The sequence below is a fragment of the Vipera berus genome (assembly GCF_964194415.1).
Source record: "Vipera berus genome assembly, chromosome: 3".
NCBI lineage: Eukaryota > Metazoa > Chordata > Lepidosauria > Squamata > Viperidae > Vipera > Vipera berus.
In genome coordinates, this window is record NC_138204.1 from 54,792,018 (window position 1) to 54,813,294 (window position 21,277).

Below are 21,277 nucleotides of genomic sequence, written 5' to 3' on the forward strand. Positions count from 1 at the left end.
AGTAGCAAAATTGACTTTGCTTCAAGATATTCAGATTTTAAATTGAATTTGTTTCAAGTTCTGTTAACTAAGGGAACAAATTTCTATTCTTGAAATTGCAGTGCAATATATACAGAGAATCTCTTTGTAGACACTAGGATGTGATGCAGATCACTATCTGGTTGGCTTTTAAATTCGAGAAGCCATACTGTATAAAAAACTACAATACAAAGAAAATGAAAGTGTTTCTTTTCAATCTAAAAAGTGTAAGACCTTTCTCAAAATTGGTACATTAAGAGAAGCAAAATAATCCAGGCTATTGAATTATCAATCATGCATTTATAATGATTATTAGGTAAAATTTTATTTGGTTTATTAAGGAAGTCATTGAGTCCTTTAAGTTTTATTCAGTAATGTCAAATATTATACACACAGTGTAAATGCTATTTGAAGTAAATATCCTAGCAAAATTTGACTTTCATCAAGGTGGCTTCAAGTAATTTTTAAGATCTGTCAGTGCAATCTCCAGAAACAGCATGATTTGGGTTAAAACTTAAATGTCCATTTTAGCTATATGGACTGTCCATGTTTATAGAAAACGATGTTTCATGTAATTCTTCCCTTCTTCACAATGCTTCAATAGTTCATAGACATACTGAATTTGTAGAAGCAGTTGTTCCAAAAGTAAATACCGGTAAATGGTATGAAGGATTCCATTTATGTCCCTTTAACTTTTTCATTTTCTTTACCAACATGAATATAGGAATGCAAAGAGGCCTAAAGAGTAAAAACAAAGTCTCAAGTTATTAAACACCTTAGCCAAAGAAGCGGGTCAGCCCCTTATACTGAGATCTACTTTGCTCTATTAAAACTTTAAGTAATAAAATTGTGGTCTGTAGTTTATTAAAGAAGATGAGGGCAAATGGAAAATACCATTTACAAAAACGGAGACCTACAAACCAAAAATAATTGTTCAAGAGTTTGGTACTGTTTTACCCAGAAACTTCAGTAATACCACTAGTCAGTTAAAGGCCTTGCTCCAGTCTCCTATGCATCTCCTGCCCGCGCCCCCATGTATCCAGTCTGTAGAGGAATAAACTGTCCAAATTGCACTACACTGGAATAACCTAATGACAAATTACCTGATTTAAAAATTGGTCTCTCTTCAGCTCCTTGTAAAATCGCAGCACACATGGATTAGCTCTGACTACCTTGGCTTCAAAATCCAAAACTCGAAGACTTGCAAGATTACGAGCTCGAGAAAGTGCTACATATGCCTGCCCACTTTCAAAGACGCGAGCTAAAGAAACCTCAGCACAGTCTAAAGTCATACCCTAGAAAAAGAAATGTGAAGATTGAAAATCATTAGTAGACAAGAGTGAGCTAGGAACACCAACAGTTAATGTATATTGAAGTATGTACATAAGTCAACTGCTAGGATGGATAGCCTGGGTTTATCTTTGGAATAATAATGGAAAACTATTCAGCAAGTGGAATTATAACTTTGGGCTTGCTGCATTCTGACTGCAGTACAAATATAACAACTTATTTTTTTCAACGTCAGTATCCTTATGATCTTGACTTATTTCCAGTTCTACTTATTCTACTTATGTATCTTAAACTGTTTAGTTCCAGTTTTAAAGTAATTCTCCTGACAGGTTTTGCTATGGATGCTGTCTTAACATATTTTTTTCTACAGAGTAATTGCTGGCATGATCAGAAGCTGAATATCTGCTCAGCTTCTACTGCTACTTTAGGCAGCTGCCGCCAGCATGCATCTCTCCTCCAATAAAGAACTGCCTTGCATGGTCTTTTTTTGCTTGAGTAGCAGAAGAGACGAGACCCCTGGTGATAAATGTACTGGTGCAATGTCTGATTGGTGCTTTTCTAAAGCACTTACCAGGTTTTATGCAGGCTTCTTATTTATATGAGTGTAGCACTTTTGAAAGAGCACCTGGCATTTAAAAAAGCAGGTTTTGCTGCCCAGAAGTTCAGCTTAAACCAGGAAAAAAAATCTGGGTTCTGTAAACTATATCTTGCTTGTTCTGTTAACTTTCAACACATTACAGATTTTCTGCTGCTCTGACCAATATATTTTTGTACAGTCATACTGTTAGCACTATTTTGTCTACTCTTTTCTTCTTCATGGGCATTCACAGGCTACTTCCAGATGCCTCTGGCCATGTGGACAGAATTGGATTAATGCTGCAGGCACTACCGTTCCTTTTAAGATTACCTGAGGATGAAGTTCACATGTTCTCAATCACTTTTTCTCCCTTTAGTTTACCGTCCTCCTCCATGACTGACCTGTCATCCAGGCTATTTTTGGATATATATTTAGCATTCTTTTAATTGGACAGTTTGACCGAAGGCTAATTATACCATTCCAAGCCCTTGCCTACACTCACCTAATTGTCCTAATCCAAATAAGCAAAAGTTGTTAGTTATTTTCCAGTTGGCGAGCAATGCTTGGTAGGAAGGAAAGCCAAGGAAAGAGAAACCAAGGGAATCCACCAATTTCTTTGCTTGCTTTGTCCCAGATAAAAACAAAAAAGGAGGGCACCAATCATCAACTTAATTACTGTGTAGCAATATATATCCTCAGAAATTGGGGCAGTAAATTTTAGGCCAGTGTACTTTTCTGATGACCCCAGAATTAGGGGATAGAACTTTAAATGGTATAATAGGGCTACCAGATTAGGGCTCCAAACACCCAGATAACAGTGGAAACCTTGATGCTCTCTGGGCTTAGTTGTTTCTCACTGATGTTTCATTATCAGATCAAGTAATATCAGTACTGGTGTGTACTGTGTGTGTGTGTGTGTCGGGGGGAAAGGTTGCTCCCTGTTTATATACAGTAGCTTGCCCTGCCAATATTGGTGGGGGTATGGTTTTCTCCTTGGCAGTTCCTTGATTAGGTCATTGTATTGTGTGTGATTATTTGTCTAGTGCTAATCCCTGATTATCTGGATGTTGGCTACTGGAGACGATGTGTTTCGGTTCTTTTGGTTTCCCACCAAAATTGGCAGGATAAGCTAGAGGTAACCCTTGACTTATGAACGTTCATGTAATGACTGTTTGAAGACACCATGGATAAAGATACCGCTGTAGTTATGTCGCTGCATGTCAGGTGCTTGGCAACTGGCTCACATTTATGACCAAATGCCATGTCCCACAGCTCCGTGACCATGGTTTATTTTTCCCCCAATTTCCAGTGTTTTTGGCCAGTTTCCAGTCAAAACCATTCGAGATAATGGATTTGATTCACTTAATTACTGTGTAATTTGGACGTAATAACTGCTGTAAAAAGAGTAAAAAAAACAAAGTCCAATCTCGTGGGTACTTTGACTTACAACCACAACTTCTGACCAAAATTCCAGTCCCAGTTTTGGTTGTTAGTTGAGAATTACTGTACTATATATAAACAAGGAGGAAAATCTACACGAATTCTCACTGTTACCTGGGAGGGTGGGAGGTCAGGTGAAGGAGAAATTGCCTACAGAAATCACTACCCTTATTAATCCTCCCCACCACAGAGTAGAGAAATTGGATAGAAAGGGATTTCAAGAGAGTAAGTTGTTGCTCTTCTAAACTTCAACAGAAAGGCTGTTGTACTGGCAGTAGGAAAAGGTCAGACAAAGGAGAGATTGCTTACAGAAATTGCTTGCTTTCTTCATCCCCTCCCCCTGCAAAGCAGAGAGATTGGAAAGAGATTTCTAGAGAGTACTATGCCTGTGGTTCCCAGCCTTGGGCTGCTGACGTCATCGGATTGCTTTTAGAAAAGCAAATAGCTTATTTTTTTTTCCAATCCCCTTCTCTTCAATTAATCTACTCTGTGAGAATGGGGTGGGGGGGAACACAGGTTGGGCACAGGAGGATGTCTACGAACTGTAATGGCAATCACATGACTAAGGGATACTGCAGAGGTCATAAATGAGCTGTAAAATTGTTTTTTTTCAACATGGTTCTAACTTTAAACAGTCACTGAACAAAAATAGCCAATAACTGAGGATTACCTTCAGTGCGATGAGGGTAGACATTTTGTCTACAGTGGAAAGTGTGGCTGAATGTGTGCAAGGTTTGGATGAAAAAGTGGAAGATCTGACTCAAAAGAATGCTATATTAGAAGTAAAGGTACTGGAGAATGAAGATTTAAGAGACAAAATGGACAGAGAATTGAGTCTTGTTCAGTATCATCAGATGCAGTATGCTGTTAGAATCAGAGGCTTAAAAGAAAATACCAAAGAAGACCTAAAGCAGCTGATTTCTGAGGCTCTGGAAGCAGTATTGGGTCAGCCAGCATCTGAAATAAAGGGATGCATGGATAAAGTCTTTCGTGTAAACTCATGGATTGCTAGACAGAGAAAGCTATCTAGAGATGTGGTGGTTTATTTTGCAAAGAGAGAAACTAGAGATGAAGTTATTCAAGCCGCCTATGATACTAAAGTACTGGTTGCTGACCAAGAAGTTTTGGTTTTAAAGGAAATTCCTCCAAAGATTTTAAGGAGAAGGAAGGACTTTGCATTTCTTGTGCAGGAACTTAAGCAACGTGATATAAGGTTCAGATGGGAGATCCCAGTTGGATTGGTGGTGATGCATGAAGGTAAAAGATACCGTCTGGTTACTGTGACACAGGCGCGTGATTTCTACAATAATGTTTTAAAAGCAACCCCACTATCACTTCTGGAAGCTGCAAAGGGATTTGGAGAAGGAAAACCTCAAGAGGCCGAAGATGGACAGACAGAGGAGAACGGTGCTAGAGGGGATCAAATTATAACTTCGTTGGCTGATGCTGGAGAGCTGAGGGTGACGCGTGCTGCTTTAAAACGAGCAAAACAAATAAAAGAACAAGACCAACAGAAGTTTATGGAATTTTCAAAGCGTACTTACAGCGAGGCAGTGGGAGGAGCACGGCCCAAAGGAGATAGAGGGGCTATTAAAGATGTGCTCCAACAGCTTCGGGATGACAAGTATGGCGACTAAATTTCTAACCTGGAACGTTAATGGACTAAATTCGCCTCAGAAGAGAAAGAAAGTTTTTCAATATTTAAAACAATTTAAGATTGATGTTATATGCTTGCAAGAAACGCATATTAGGGCCATGGACCAAAAGTATTTATTGAACTCAAGGTTGGGCACGCAATTTGTCGCCTCTGCAATGAATAAGAAAAACGGAGTGGTTGTCTATGTTAAAAGTGCTTTAACAGCGGACTTAATTGAAGCAGATAAGCATGGAAGATACGTTATGATAGATTTGTTGCTAGAAGGCAAAAAAACGCTTTTAGTTGGACTGTATGCTCCTAATCAACAACAACAACAAGCTGATTTTTTTAGTTTACTTCATACAAAGCTTACTCAGTTGGATTACAAATCGTTTATTTTTATGGGGGACTGGAATGGTGTTTTGGATGTACAGATGGATAAGGCTGGTTTTTTTAAGCGTGTTCCGTGTCATGCCAGATTGCCTAAATCTTTTTTTGAAATGAAGGATGATTTGGAACTGCGAGACATTTGGCGTGACACACACCCGCATGAAAAGGATTATACATTTTTTTCGGATAGACATCAATCTTTTTCCAGGATTGACTTCATTTTGCTGACTAACGACTTTTTTTCTAGGATTAAGAAGGTAAAGATCTGTGCAAGAGCTATTTCTGACCATAGTCCAGTATGGTTAGAGATCAATAAGGACAATAGAGATAGGCGCTCGTGGCGCGTAAATGAGAACTTGTTTAGAAATCAGAAAAATGTGGAAGAATGTAAACAATGGATGAAGGATTTTTTTGAAATTAATATGAATAAGGATACTTCTATGGACATGGTTTGGGATGCTAGCAAGGCCTATATGAGAGGGGTGTTGATATATATGAATAATAAACACAGACGTACTTTGGAAGCTAGAAGGAAAGAATTGGAGAATGAAATTAAGGAAAAAGAGAAGGCCTTGATTTTGAATCCATTGGATGTGAAGACTAAGGAGGTTATTAAGCTATTAAGAGGACAATTTGATAAGCTAATGGCTGACCAGGTGGCAACCAATTTGCGGTTTGCCAGGCATAATACTTTTTGCAATGCTAATAAGCCAGGTAGATGGCTAGCTTACAGACTAAGGAAAAAGCAAAGGGTTCTAATATAGACAAAATTGAACATAAGGGAAAGGTTGTGTTTCAACAGGATCTTATTAAGGAAGCCTTTGTGGATTTTTATTCTAAATTATATGCTAAGGAGAAGATTAATGAAAAAGACATTGATGTATATTTGGAGAATGCTAGCATCCCGGTTCTTACGCAAGTACAAAAAGAGGAGATTAATCAATTGATTACAGAAGAAGAAATTCTTACAGCAATTAAGGAGTTGAAGGTGGATAAAGCGCTAGGTACGGATGGTCTGACTGCGGCTTACTACAAAAATTTACAATTAGAGTTGATAAAACCGTTAAAGGAATTGTTCCAGATAATTCAGAGAGGGGGAAAGGTGCCTCCGTCTTGGAGAACTGCTTTTATTTCTTTGATTCCGAAGGAAGACCAAGATGTTACTCAAGTAAAAAACTACAGACCGATATCACTTTTAAATACAGATTACAAGATATTTGCTAAGGTGTTGGCTAATAGATTGATGAGGGTTCTGCAACAGGTGATTCATGGAGATCAAACTGGGTTTATTAGTGGTAGGCAAATGAAAAATAACGTGAGGCATATAGTTGATGTGTTGGAATTTTTGGAAAGGAACAACCAGATCCCTGCGGCGCTAATTTTTTTAGATGCTGAAAAAGCCTTTGATCAATTGAACTGGCAATTTTTGATGAAAGTTTTAGATAAAATGAATTTTGGGGATAAATTTCTGCAACCAATTAGGGCATTATATCAAAAACAAACAGCCCGAATAATAGTTAATAATAGTTTGACAGAAGCATGTAATATTGAGAAGGGTACAAGGCAAGGGTGCCCGTTATCGCCTTTGTTATTTATGTTAACATTGGAGATATTATTGGTAAAAATACGGAACTCGGAAAGAATTAAGGGTATACAAATTAGAGATCAGGATTATAGATTGAGAGCGTTCGCAGACGATCTGGTTGTTACAGTGACCCAGCCAGAGAGCTCTGTTGTGGACCTGATGGAGATAATAATGCAATATGGGAAGGTTTCTGGATTTAAAGTTAATGTACAAAAAACTAAAATTTTGGCTAAAAACATGACAGCATCGCAAAAGGCCCTTTTAGAAGGGTTAACTGGATTTGAGATTGTTAAAAAGGTCAAATATTTGGGGGTGCTTCTGTTGCCCTCTAATACAAAATTATATAAAAACAACTATGAAAAATTATGAGGAAAAATTCAAAAAGAAATGGAGAGTTGGGAAAAACTGCAATTGTCTTTGTTGGGGCGAATCGCAGCAGTGAAAATGAATGTCCTGCCTAAATTTTTATTTTTATTTCAAATGATACCGGTTCTTAAGAAAGATTCTAATTTGGAGGAATGGCAGCGAGGTATCAACAAATTTGTCTGGGCAGGGAAAAGGCCACGAGTTAAACTTAAGATTATGCAGGATACTCGTGAAAGAGGTGGTCTTAAAATGCCTAATCTTAAATTATATTATGAAGCTGCTGCGTTAGCAGGTATAAGTGATTGGATTAATTTGACACAAGAGAGATTATTAAATCTTGAGGGCCACGATTTGTTGTTTGGCTGGCATGCATATTTGTTGTATGATAAGAAGGTAGATAATGTGTTTAGAGTGCATATTTTAAGACAGGCATTGCTGAGAGTTTGGAAGAAGTATAGATATAAGTTAGACTGTAAGATACCTTTGTGGGCAATTCCAAAACACGCAATAGAAAATATAAATGTTGGTTTTAAACATGATGTGACTACGTATAAGGAGATTTTAAGCTTGGAAAGAAATGTCTGGTGTCTGAAATCATACAGTCTCTTGCGAGATGAGAAGATTGTTCAAACTTGGTTTCAATATATTCAGCTACGGGCCAGGTGGAAAGAAGACCAGAAAACTGGTTTTACAATGACTGATGAAAATCTGATAAAGCAAATTAGAAATCAGGGACCAGCACATATTAAACGGATATATCTTGCATTGATAGAGATTGACTCAGAAACAGAACTTGTTAAGGATTGTATGATAAAATGGGCCCAAAACATCCAAGAAGTTATTACAATGGACACGTGGGAAAAGATTTGGGTGAGGAACGTAAAATTTACACAAGCTCAAAATTTAAGAGAGAACTTTTATAAAATGTTTTATAGATGGCATCTAGATCCTAAAAAGCTTGCAAGTATGTACCCGAATTATCAGCCAAAATGCTGGAGGTGTGGCGATGAAGATGCAACATATTTTCACATATGGTGGACTTGCAAAAAGGTGAAGGCCTTCTGGATAAAAATTTGGTGGAATATGCAGAAGATTTTCAAGCAAAGGATAAAGTTTTGTCCGCAACTTTTTTTGTTGGGAATAATTACAGATGCTACGGTTGTGGACACTAAGTTGATGTTGAATTTAATTACGGCAGCAAGACTCTTAATAGGTCAGTATTGGAAGAAGGAGGAACTGCCGACCATAGAAGAATGGACTTTAAAGGTTTCTGACCTGGCAGAGATGGCAAAGATCTCGGCTTATTTGAAAGATCACTCGCAAGAACATTATATCATGGAATGGAGAAAATGGATTGAGTATATCCAGAACAAATATAGGACTAAAAAGTTTCATGTAGCATTTGAATAAGTCTTCCTTTTCTTTTTCTTTTTTCTCTTTTTTTCTATATATACTTAATATTAATAGTGTTTGTATTATCCTATATGAGCCAGAGAGTGATAGATTTTAGAGTTTATGGTTGTTAGCATATGGATGTTTATGATCGTTTTTTTTTTTTGTTTTTATACCTTGTACTTAGCTCTGGGAAGTCGGGGGGGGAGGGGGAGAGGGGTAGGGAGGGAGGGAGAAGGGAGGGGGAGGGGGGACTGTTAATGACAAAATGTATGTTAAAACTTTTCAATAAAAAAAAAATAACTGAGGATTACCTGTGCATTGCATTATAAGATCTATTTTAAAGTTTAGGGATAAAGTTGTACATTAATGACATTTAGTGTGCAGTTTTGGTCTGCTCAGTTTTATAAATCATTGGTAGGAACAAAACAAGTTGGATTCCATCAGGTATGGGCAAAAAAGAACAGAACTGACTAATAATTTTTCAGCATTTTAACACTGATAGAGTCTAGTAGAAAAAGCAAAATTCTGCCGTTACTTAGAGAAGTCCAGTGATAGACCATTATTACTGTTTTGTTTCCCACAAAAATAAAATGGATAACAAACCTGGCTCTTGTGGATAGAAATGGCCCAAGCCAGCTTCAGGGGTAGCTGTTGGCGAGTAAGGTAAGTGCCTGCTGGTCCTTTAAAAACCAGTCGCTCCACTCCAATAACATTAGTCACGCCACAAAGAAATCTCACTTTGGGCAGACCTATAGCAAAACACAAGTCATAGTACTTCTACATCTATTATCCGGTACTGCAATATCTCACTACTGATAGTTACAGGTAATCCTCAACTTACAACCATAATTTAGCCTCATAGGTTGTAGCTGTTGTTAAGTGGGTCACCAGATGACCATGCCTGATTTTATTACCTTTTTTGCAGGGATTAAGCAAACACTGAAGTTAAATGAACTGTCATGGTCATTAAATGAAGCCATTGGTTTTTGCCAGAAAACAGAAGTAAATGGTGATTTCCAGCCAAAAAAAAAAGCCAAAAATTGCAGTCATAAATAAATCTGGTTGGCAAGCACCCTAACTGTGACCATAGGGCACAAAGCCTGGGGGGAGGCGCTTAGAACTTTAAAACCAGATTGCAAGTATCAAAAGGTTGCTATGCAACCAGTTGTAAATTGGGGACTACCTGTGTAGGTAATATGCCAAACTACCATCTATCACAGTATTTTATAGAATGACTGTCCACTATCTGTGAAGCAAGACTGTAGTAAATCTTCTAAAGGAACAATGCACAGGATTACATTAGAAAGTGAAATCTGGACATGATCTGTAGCAATGGAGATTGTTAGAACTGACCTAGATAGTTTGGGGCAAAAAGAAAGGAACGACACTTTCAAACAAATTTCTCAAAGGAGGAAGGGTGGAGGTTTTTATGTATATGACATAACTTTTTTGATGAGTTTCCTATTTTTTATTAATATTAATGCCAGTGTTGCATTGCAATCGTAACAGTTGAATGTACTTTCTTCATTCCACATGACTACCCATGAGGAGAGCATCCAAAGTGTGTGCCCGTCAGAAACCAACCTTTCCCTTCAGTTTCAAATCCAATCACAACTCCACGAGCCCCATTCACCAGACCTTGAGAAACATCAAGATTCTTTGTAAGCATCACCTATTAAAAAAGGAAAGACACAGGAATGCTTTTGTGGATTTTTCCACGGCACCTTCTAAAAGTAGATTTACTTCCACTGCATGCTAACGAAACCATCCTCCACCCATTTGCGGGTAAGGGAATCATCCAGAGAAGTGCTTAGCGATTAGGATATAGGTGTTAAAATCACGGAGACTCTAGCATTTGGCGAGATCTGATTCCAGATGTGAATGTGTTGCAAAGAAAGAGAAGGATCTCAGAAGCAGCCACAACACCTCTGTCTCAAGCAGTGCTCAGGTTTGTTTGTTCACCTGGGCACCTTCTTTGAGTTCAATAATGCTCTTCACAGGACACTGTGCATCAAGAGTCTTTGCCAACATAGGATCACTGTCAACAGCCTTGAAAGACCTTAACTGTCCTGGAAAAGAAATAACATTTTATTTACTAGAGTTCTGATGGCAGTGTTGCAAACTTATATCCTCTCAGACATCCTGCAACACTACGCTTGTTATTATTTTTTTCAAATTAATAAATAGGAATGGAAACTGGCATGCTTTAAACTAAAGCTCCAGCCTCTAGAAATGAAGACCTTTAAAATATTGAACAAATAACAAGGTAGGGGACTACTGGGCACAGATTTGTAAATAAGTGCAGTTGTGATAAAAGTAGTAGCAGGGAGGGAGGAGGATGGGGGAAATAACAGAAAAGTAAAGATTTGGCAAGCAACATACCTACCTGGTTAATTTCTGAGAAACTGAGGTCCTGTGACTCATATAAAAAAATTATGTGAGTAGACAACCTAACAGTGCATCTAGTTTATGAAGCTGTCCCACAGTCTATTCTCAAATTTCCAGATTTATCCAATTGGTGCAAATGAGTGGGGAACTTCTGGCTAAAATTAGTTTGAAAAAAATGCTTCCTAAATAATGTTCCAGGAACTGACCACAAGCCTCTCAGTTTATCCTTCTACAACCACAAATATTTTGAACATCAAGAGTTCACAGGATTCCCAAAGTACAACCTTATAATCTCTACAACTGATAAGACAGTATATCACATTTCATTCAAAACAAAAATGATATGAAATAATTCCTATTATTGGTTCTAAGTTTTTACAACTCATATGGGAAGTCATCTTCTTTCTCAAAGGCAAAGAAAGAGCTACTTACTGTATCTCACTAGGCGTTGCTGCCTGATTCTTACCAGATAATTGCTGCAGCTGCATGCTGTTTGTGAACTCTACATCATCCTTGTGAGTACACAACCGTGTAGCCAGTATTCCGTCTCTCTCCACTTTTTGCATTACTGTTTGGGTCAGCAGTCTGACGACTTCCTCTGTACATCTGTCAGATTGCAGAAGAGCATGGGTGTCAAACTCGTTTGCATCACGTGTTGTATCGTAATGTATCGTGACATTTTTTTGCCTTTGAGGACCTGGGGTGGGCGTGGCCTGCACACGACACATCCAGCCAGCGGGCCACCAGTTTGATACCCCTGCAGTAGCAGTATTTAAAATCACAAGAGCTAAGACCTGTAATTGAGATCCATGGGTGTGTAGAAATCCTGGCATCACAGCAACTCTAAAAAACACTAAATATTTATCTATTGGACAAATTGTACTGTATGTTTCCCTGCCTATTGAGAAAAAAAGACCATTCCTCCACACTAACTTCCTATCCCACTTAACTCCAGTTCCATCAACTCCAACCAGTCTGGCTAGTGATAGGAATAGCTGAACCAATGAATCAGAAAGGTTGCCATAACAATTGCCACAAATTATTTCATTGGTGGCAAATATCACCCAACATTTCTCTTAGGATCCCATCATTCAAAGAATGTTACATTCGAAGTTTTGTGAAGAATTAAAAGAAAATGATGAAACCTCAGTCAGCACTCAAACTTGGCAGATATAACACTGTCAACGTTCGGAAATAAAATGAGGGAGAGATGGGAAAAGAAGGATCTCTAGGTTTCAATCATTCCATCCCAAGAGGACAGATCCCCATCCTTTCCCACCTGATGGTTCTAATGAACAAGAAGACATCTCACCTGCCAAGACGGACAGCATTCAGAAGAGAAATGAACTCCTTGTCAGTCTGTCTCCGAACCTCTGTCAACTCCATGTTGAGATGGATGCATTTTCTCCAGCTCTTTGCCTGTAAAAGCACACTCCAGGTCAGCTAGTGACTGACCACATAGTCAGAAACAGCAGCAACTGCAACAGACCTGGAAACAGAACTTGGGCTGTCTGTGGTCCTTGGCAACGGGAGGCAATTGCAAGAAGTCTCCACAAATGATAAGCTGGATTCCTCCAAATGGATCCTCACATTTCCTGACATTTCTAGCCAGAAAGCAAATAGAACAAAGATTCAAAAGAGGTTTTTTAATGATCTGGGCCAGGAAAATTGAATGCAGTATCCAAAAATCACCTTTTTTAGTGTATTAGGTCTGCAATTCCAGGATTTCCAATCAAGCAGGAAAAGCTCCAAATTATGAAAGGATAAGCCATACTCCCATTTCCAACAGCTGGCTTTCTTTTTTCTTACTTCCTTTCCTTTCCTTTCCTTTCCTTCCTTCCTTCCTTCCTTCCTTCCTTCCTTCCTTCCTCCCTCCCTCCCTCCCTCCCTCCCTCCCTCCCTCCCTCCCTCCCTCTTATCTCTAGAAGTACAGTGACAATAGTGGCTACAGTCCTAATCCCCCACAGGTTTCCAATCCATTGCAACAACCCATAATTCCTCTAAGGGTTAATCACACCATTGGCACATTCCCTTCCAAAACCTGAAAAGCACTTCAGGGATTTCAGATACTTTGGGTGGGGTGGATGGAGAATATATTATGTGCTTCATAGTATGCTCAAGAGTTAGTGGAGTTGAGACTATGTGTCACAGCTAGAATCTAAGCCAGTTCATGAGTTAACCAGATGACCAATCTTTTAGTTATTAACACTATATTACTGCAGCAGAGAGGTGGTTGAATAGCTATCTTGCTGAAATCTCATGACTCTCAGCAGTTTATATAAGTAAAAAAACAACAACTATGGTACAATATGATTAAAGGGATAAAAATAAATCATAAAGTTAATAACCAAGATAGAGATTAACAATAAAACTAACAAAAAGATGACATAATAGTTAAGGATTGTGAACCTTCTCTGGAAAAACTGTTTTCAACAAACTTCTAAATGTCACGTAGGAAGAAGTTAATCTAATATCCATAAGGTGACTGCTCCTTAGCAGTCTGCAACACTTCCTGTGGTATTCTAGATCCATTTACTTAGGAACAGTGTAAGTATAGGAATACATTCAAAAAAGGAGGTTCTACATACCTAGCCACTGCCTCCAGTTTATCAAAGAATTCCCCTTCCACCATTGAGATCTCATCAATGATCAGACAGCGGCAATTCAGCCACTGCTGCCGAACCCCAGGTCTCTGGGCCAGCTCAAGACACTGATGCAGAGGGGCCTTTCCTGACCCGATACCTACAAAGGGGAAATTAAGAGGGCGGGAGAGTGGCATACCAGGCCTAAATTCTTTACAACCTCTCTCCCTCCCAGGATTTGAACTCCGGTTACCTGCAAAAGCATGGAGTGTAATGCCCCCAATCTGACATGCTGCTACTCCTGTGCTGGCTGTGACATAAGTACCATTTGGAGGAAAGGAGGCCACAATCTTTTTCAGTAAATAGGATTTCCCGGTTCCTTTGAAAACAAAAGTTACTGTTAGAGAAACAACATTCGATTCATTCAAAGTTGCTCATATTCTCCTCTCTACAATTTATGATTATTTAGGGAGTATTTAAATGGCAAGTACTGTACAAAGTTTCCTGTGCTTAAGGGTTGGTATTTAGGATGCAACAGTGGGTCAATTTTAAAAGAGAGCAACTGCTCTGAACCAGGGACTTTGTGTGTGTGTATTAAAGAAATTTTTAACAAATTAAAAACCATGGGAAAGAAATAGAGTACATAAAGAAAAATAGTGCATAGTGAGAAAAGAAAAGGGAGAAAATGGAAAAAGGGGGGGGGAAAGGAAAAATTATAAAGAAGCGTCTTGTGATCTTCTTTGCAGCAATTATAAATGCATTTACATTTTACCCTCTCTCTGAGGTTACATCATAGCTTCCTTCTTTCCATAAACTGCCTTTTTAAAGTCCAAACGGTAAGAGCAAATAGTGTTAAGGTCATGCTGCAAATAAAAAATGAAGATTCCAAAAGAAGTGAATAAATATAGTTCGGTGTTGAACAATGGAGTCCTTGATGATCTCTGAGCTTGGTGTTTCTGAGTTTGATGTTTCACTACCTGATTAGGTAACATCATCAGTGCTACTGAGAGTGGGGTTTGCTCCCTGTTTATTTATAGTAGCTTGCCCCACCAGTCTTGGGGTTTTTTCCCCCTTGGTAGTTCCTTAATTAGGATATTGATTTACAATACAGCTTGGGTTTAGGATTTTACCATATCCAATAATCCTCGGAATTAGGATTTTACAATATCCTAATCAAGGAACTACCAAGGAGAAAATGACAACCTCACCAACACGGCAGAACAAGCTACTGTATATAAACAGGGAGCATACTCTCCACAGAGTAGCACTGATATTACCTGATCAGGTAATGAACTGTCTGTGAGCAAACAACCCACACTCAGAGATCAGTAAGGACTCCATTGTTCAACCCCGTGCTACATTTATTCACTTCTATTGGAATCTTCATTTTTTTTATTTGCAACATGACCTTAAGACCATTTGCTCTTACCCTTTGGACTTTTTACTGACAAAAGCGAACTTGGGATGTACAGGTCTGACAATTTAAAAAGGGCAGTTTATAACTAAGAATTCCACAAAACATGAAAATAATCTATTCATACACACTCAAAAGAAATCCAAAAAACCATTAGGTAAATCTCTTATGAATAACAGCAGCGGGAGCTATTTAGCTTGAATCCCCACCATAATCATAGAAAAGATCTGGGATTCCTAATTTGAAGTGACTAATCATATACACCCTTCTCACCCCTTTTCATTTACCAGCACTCCCTGTGAAGAAGACATTCTTTCCACTCAACACAGCACTCAGCACTCTGGACTGCTCCTGGGAAAGGGTTGCTCGAGAGCTCATTAACCAAGGCTTCTTCACCTGCTGTTCTTCAGTCATCTGGTGGGACAATCCACATTTAACTGATGTTCCAAAGGCAAAAATCATACATTTGAATCTCAGGAAATCAGAGCTTATTATTAGAGTGGCTGAGTGCCATTCAGGGTTTACACTTTTATCTCTTTGCCAAAGAGAGAAGGAAAGAACGAGGGAAGATGAGTTGGGAGTGCGAGTTCAGTTCTGGTGGAAATAGATGTATATGTATTATGTATACAATCTATTTTGTTTTTATTTCTACTTTTCTTCTTTTCCTTCTTTTTTATATTTTTCTTAGTGTTGACCCGGAATTAGGAGACAGCCTAAAAGGTAAAGGTTCCCCCGCACATGCGTGGTAGTCGTTTCCGACTCTAGGGGCCGGTGCTCATCTCTGTTTCAAAGCCGAAGAGCCAGCGTTTGGTCCGAGGACATCTTCTGTGGTCCTATGGCCGGCATGACTAGACGCCAAAGGTGCACAGAACGTTGTTACCTTCCCACCGTAGTGGTCCCTATTTTTCTACTTCCATTTTTACGTGCTTTCGAACTGCTAGGTTGGCAGAAGCTGGGACGAGTAACAGGCGCTCACTCTGTTACGCGGCACTCGGGATTCGACCCGCCAAACTGCCGACCTTCTGATCGACAAGCTCAGCGTCCTAACCCACTGAGCTACCGCGTCCCTTAGGAGACAGCCTAGGAAGTATCAATTGTGAATATGTGCAGATGGCCCTGCTGTCTTTGGGCACTTCCAGAGTCCTGGATGCAGGGTCATGAAAGGACAGCAAGGAAAACACCCAATGTCCTAACCCACCTGGGAACGTAGGATGTCTTTAGGGAAACACCCGAAAGGGAACTTTTTTAGCTACTACTGCTTTCTCCCTTCTTATCTACAGTGTGCCAGACATACTGGGTGAAATCTTTATCTTATGTATCTCAGCTTTGCTGGGTGGATTGCTTACTATGCAATCAGAAAGAATAAACACAAGGATTTCTGTCATTCGGGGCTTCTCTCTTTTAGAGGAGCCCGTCTTTGTTCAGCTGAATAAAAACGTAAAGCTTAAAGGCAACTTCTGGTTTCCTGTATTTTTTTTAATCAAGCAAAACCTCAGAACCTGCACAACATTAGTTTGTATTAGTTTTTTATCCTTTTATTTGTAAACTTTAATAAAATTATTGGCAAAAATCTATCTTCCTAACATGTTATCATCTAGTCAATATACTCAATGGCCTTCTTGGATTTGGGGAAAGTACCATCAGAGAGCATGACTCTCTGTATCTTTTCTTTAGTGCTTAGTATTATTTATGCTTATAGTATAAGCAAATACTGTATTATCTTTTCAGGCAGACGATAGCTTACCTGTCTCCCATCCACTGATTCCATAGGACGCTTCCGAGACCTGCAGCGTAAAGTCTGTCCTTTCGTGGGGGTGGCTGTAACCTTAGCCAGAGCTTCTCCGGCATTTGCTTGTTGCAAATCGCGGACTTGCACCGGGCTTACTGTGTCAAATGTGCGTGGCAAGCTAGAGAGGAGCCTTGTCCGCTCAGCCACCGGCCGCGTTCTGTGCTGGGTGGCTTCAAATTTGATGCGCAGAGTCTGAACAAAGCGACGCAAGCGATCCGGAGGACAATTAGAGAGCAGCAGCTGCACATAATTGGAACCTAAGGGACCCAACCGGATCGAGCTCTTCCCATCCTTCACAAAACGTGTGAAGAGTCGCATTTCATTCTGTCGCAAAGGGAAGTTCTGCAGACGGCCTGGACCCGAGGTGTTCGTCACCTGCAATACCAGTTCGCGAAACTCATTCCGCCCAAGGGTGACCCAGGCATCTCGCAGGAGCAGCCGATTCGGGGCCGCCGCTGCACCCAGATGCTCAACTGCTACCGTGCAGCGAATCCTCCCATCCAGCTCTGAGTCTTCTGCCGGTTGCATTCTGAGGCGTGAAAGGCGAGACAGCAACACACAAACATGACAGAACGAGATCGAGACCCCGACTCACGTCTACGTCCTGTGCGGAACAGACACCTTAGCGTGCTGTTGAACAAGCCGGGTTTTGAAAAGACATTTTCACGTTAAAGTCGCCTTTCCCCGCCGTAGTCGTGCTATGGACTCACGCGGATTCAAATGTTTTCTACCGGCCGCAACGACCAATCAGCATTTTGGAAGCTTTAATTTTTTAGCCAATAAAGAGAGGAGGGGAGGAGTTAGAATTTCCGGCTTGCGACGTTCTTCGTCAATACGTAGCTGGGAGACCAGAAGCGACGATCTCCGCCCCTGGATACGCTCAGCCTAGACTACAAAGCGTCGGCAGAGGTTCTGGAGCGATTGACAGTCGCTCTAAGTAACGCCGCATGGCTGTAGCTAAGGGGGTCGTAAAGGAACCATTGGATCCGGTAAGCCAGAACAAGATCTTTTGTGAGACGGTCCGGAAGGAGCTGCGATGCCAGCGCCTGCATACCGAATATGCGTTAAACCCGCTCATGAAAGGTAGGTGGGGCTGGAAGAAGGCAAGTTTTGTGAAATACAAGTAGTCCTAGACTGAACAACAGTTCATTTAATGACGGTTCGAAGTTACAAGGGCACTGGAAAAGTGACCTTATAACCGTTTTTCATGCTTACGACCGTGGCAGCATTCCCCATGGTCACATGTTCAAAATTAAGGTGCTTGGCAACTGGTTCATATTTATGACAGTTTGGAATGTCCTGGGGTCATGTGATCAGCTTTTGTGATCTTCCGACAAGCAAAGTCAATGGGGAAGCCAGGTTCACTTAACAACCAGGTTACCAGCTTAACAAATGCAGTGATTCACTTAACAGCTGTGGCAAGAAGGGTCGTAAAATGCAGCAAAACTCACTGAACAAATGTTTCATTTAGCAACATAAATTTTGGGCTCATTTGGGGTTGTAAGTCGACCACCTGTATTGCTCCCTTTCCCTTTTTTTAACGTATCCTTGTTATTGAATGTAATCAAAGCCTGATGTAGACCAAATTGATATATAAAGGGAGTGTAACGAAAGAGAGACCTGGCTGAAATCATCAGTTTCTATGCGTGTTTTTGGTTCTGCAAAAGTCTGCATTTCAAACTAAATGTTACTCTAAAATGTTCCCAAAGGTAAGGAGAACTTTCTCATTCTCTTAGTCTAAAACAAAGTTTAAGATAGCTTTAATCTGAAGATCAGCAATAGCTAATTCCATAATCTTGCTTTTGCCCCCAGTTCATGCCTTAACTGGGAAGCCTGCCTCTTGGCATGATAACTTAGAGGAGCCTGCAGATGGTAAGACACTGTTACAGCAGTTTTTTTTAAATTGCAGTTTGTTATAGATGCTGATATTTTATTATTATGGTTGATTGTCAAATGTTTAGACTGGATTTAGTATTACTATCTTTCACAATGTGAAGCTGCCAGTCCTTTAGCTGATATTTGCTTTCGTATGCTTAGTTTTTCTCAAGTACCTAGAATGCCCTAATGTATTATTATGGTTCATGGCAGAGTTAGCCAGTTGTTCAGATTGGATCTGACATTTTTATTCACTTATCAAGCTCCTTCCAAGGACCTGGGATAGGCAGTGTGGATGTTTGGTGATGTTACAGATATTGTTGCAGGATGTAAGCTGTTCCAAGTAAAGCTGGCTTTTGCAATTGACTCATGGTGAATTTTGTCAATGCTGATGGTGTTCAAGTGGTGCTCCAGTTGTTTTGGGATTGCACCCAAGGCACCTATTACTACTGGTACTACCTTTGCTCAAAAAAGTGCTTACATTTCCTGTCTGTAAAATGTTGCCATCAAATTTGACTTCAGCCCTTTTATTCACACAAGCCCATCATACTATTTTCTTTTGGGTTAACCAACATCGTGTAAAATTCTGCAAAGAAATTAGGGCATGAGGTAAGAGAAAAATGAAGAGGAAATATAACTAAATCTATTTTGCAAGGTCCAATCTGGGTTGGTCACTGGGACCAGAGGTTTGGTCTTCTGAGCTTTCAAACTCATGCTGAAGCCCAACTCAGAGAACTTCTCTCACCAGAATGTGAAACAAAACACATTCAAATGCAAACAAAAATCTAAAGTATTCTAAAACGAAAAGTGGGCTCATTAGATGGATGTACGAGTTGCTTCTTGGCCAAGATCAAGTGTAGGATTTTTTTTGCCTCTCCCACATTTTCAAAAAAGTATCTTCTGTAATTATATTTTGTATTGGCACCTGTATTTCTATAAATTATGCAAAGTATTGTCTAAAACTAACAGCAGGATATAAAATTTCTTGGATTTTTTTTTTTAAATCCCGTTTATATCCCGCCCTTCTCCGAAGACTCAGGGCGGCTTACAATCTAAGAAGCACAAATCAATATGCTTAGCAATAGCCTTCATTCTATGTATACGCCTGCTTATTAGGGCTTTCAGCCCCCCCCCCCAGCGGCATTTTTTACAAAGTCAGCTTATTGCCCCCAACAGCAAAAATTAGGGCAAAATCTAGATCAGAATGAGAAGCCATGATACAAAAATATGAGCATGTTACTAGGCAGAAATTGTTCATGATCTACAATCTAACATTAAATACAGGAAAAGATTAAATGCATATTTAAGTATGTTTATCAAGTCACACAAAATGTTTTGCAGTTTTGCTTCATTAAACATACAAGATATAAATGCCACATCAAAGCTGCCTAACTTTTCCCCAGAAAGAACCATTAAAGCAATTTAATAAAGTAAAATTTTGTGCTTTGTTTTGGTGTTCTATTTTATGTCAATCATCTTGTGACAGTATTTCTTGAATAGCATCATGTACTGTATATTCCAAAGTAAAATACCTAATGCTGGATACAGACCTGTAAGTTATGCAAACCAAAATATCATTAAATGTTCAATAGAATTCACAATTTACATAATTCCAAGTAATCTAGTTGCACACATTTACTATTTCACACACAATTTACCTAATAATTTCTGTCAATGCTTTAACTCAACAGCTAAATTCCTAAAACTTATTCATCATGCTGCACTTGAGCCACCCAAGAAATACACAGAACCCCAAACTGAAAGTCAGGAAATTGGTTGGTTTTCCACACCACTGGTAAGTAGGACTTCAGTGAAAGCTAAATATTGTGGGAAGACTGCCATGCAAATTTCAAAATACTGCTATGATCAAGATGAGCCTTCACAGGAAGATACGATTTTGGAAAGCTTTGAAAGGGTTCAGGTGGTATCAAATGGGTTGTCAGATGAGAGTAAGTTATACTGAAGCATCCAACACTTTGTTCCTTTATTTAAATGTTCTTATATTAAAATCATATTCTCTTTCACAGATCAGTATCAACCGGAACGATAGTAGGCTGCACTTTCCAAGTCGGAGCACTGAAATCAGCAGGTACATGGATGCTATGTGGCGCTTGAAGGCAATGACCAAAACCAAATAAGGCTGTAGTAACATCAAGGGATTTTACTGTGAAGACACTAAACTTTAATTTAGGATTTCTACCCTGCAAGATTACCATCTTGTCATTGTAGTTGGTTATTTTAAGAAAGGAAGCTATCTTGCTCTCTGAACTTTTAGTGGTTGCAAAATAAACTTGTTACCAAATCGTGTGTGAGAGTTATGTGTGTGTTTTTCATGTTAAGATACCTAGGCAATGAATTTCTCATCCATAATTATGCCATCTCTCTTGAGTACTTGTATGCACAATTCATGATATTCAAGAGAGAATCAAGTGCCATTATGTGAAGGAAATAATGAAGCGGTTAAATAGAGGTATCACTGCCATACTTGGCAAGCCAAACATTGCTTTTGCACACTAGACAAAGAACTAAAGG

At 39.4% G+C, this 21,277-nt stretch overlaps 2 protein-coding genes across 4 annotated transcripts; one reads left to right on the forward strand and one right to left on the reverse strand.

Moving 5' to 3' along the window:
• Window positions 1-101: 101 nt before the first annotated feature.
• On the reverse strand, window positions 102-17,398 carry PIF1 (PIF1 5'-to-3' DNA helicase; the record flags this gene model as incomplete). Its single annotated transcript, XM_081323641.1, has 12 exons — window positions 102-756; window positions 1,122-1,313; window positions 9,301-9,446; window positions 10,282-10,369; window positions 10,660-10,766; window positions 11,552-11,691; window positions 12,398-12,504; window positions 12,575-12,689; window positions 13,674-13,827; window positions 13,921-14,046; window positions 15,369-15,495; window positions 16,826-17,398. The coding sequence occupies 12 exons, from the start codon at window positions 17,396-17,398 to the stop codon at window positions 697-699; spliced, it is 1,935 nt and encodes a 644-aa protein (XP_081179767.1). The 3' UTR covers window positions 102-696.
• Window positions 17,399-17,702: 304 nt separating this feature from the next.
• CFAP144 (cilia and flagella associated protein 144) lies at window positions 17,703-20,988 on the forward strand. Of its 3 annotated transcripts, XM_081324537.1 has the most exons (4): window positions 17,703-17,953; window positions 18,683-18,742; window positions 20,437-20,540; window positions 20,773-20,988. In XM_081324537.1, exons 1-4 carry the CDS (start codon window positions 17,818-17,820, stop codon window positions 20,881-20,883), a joined length of 411 nt encoding a protein of 136 aa, XP_081180663.1. In that variant the 5' UTR covers window positions 17,703-17,817; the 3' UTR covers window positions 20,884-20,988. The 3 variants fall into 3 exon arrangements, with proteins under 3 accessions (XP_081180663.1, XP_081180662.1, XP_081180664.1); XM_081324536.1 differs by lacking the exon at window positions 20,773-20,988 and having other exon boundaries at window positions 20,437-20,713; XM_081324538.1 differs by lacking the exons at window positions 18,683-18,742; window positions 20,773-20,988 and having other exon boundaries at window positions 20,437-20,713.
• The last annotated feature ends 289 nt before the right edge of the window (window positions 20,989-21,277 follow it).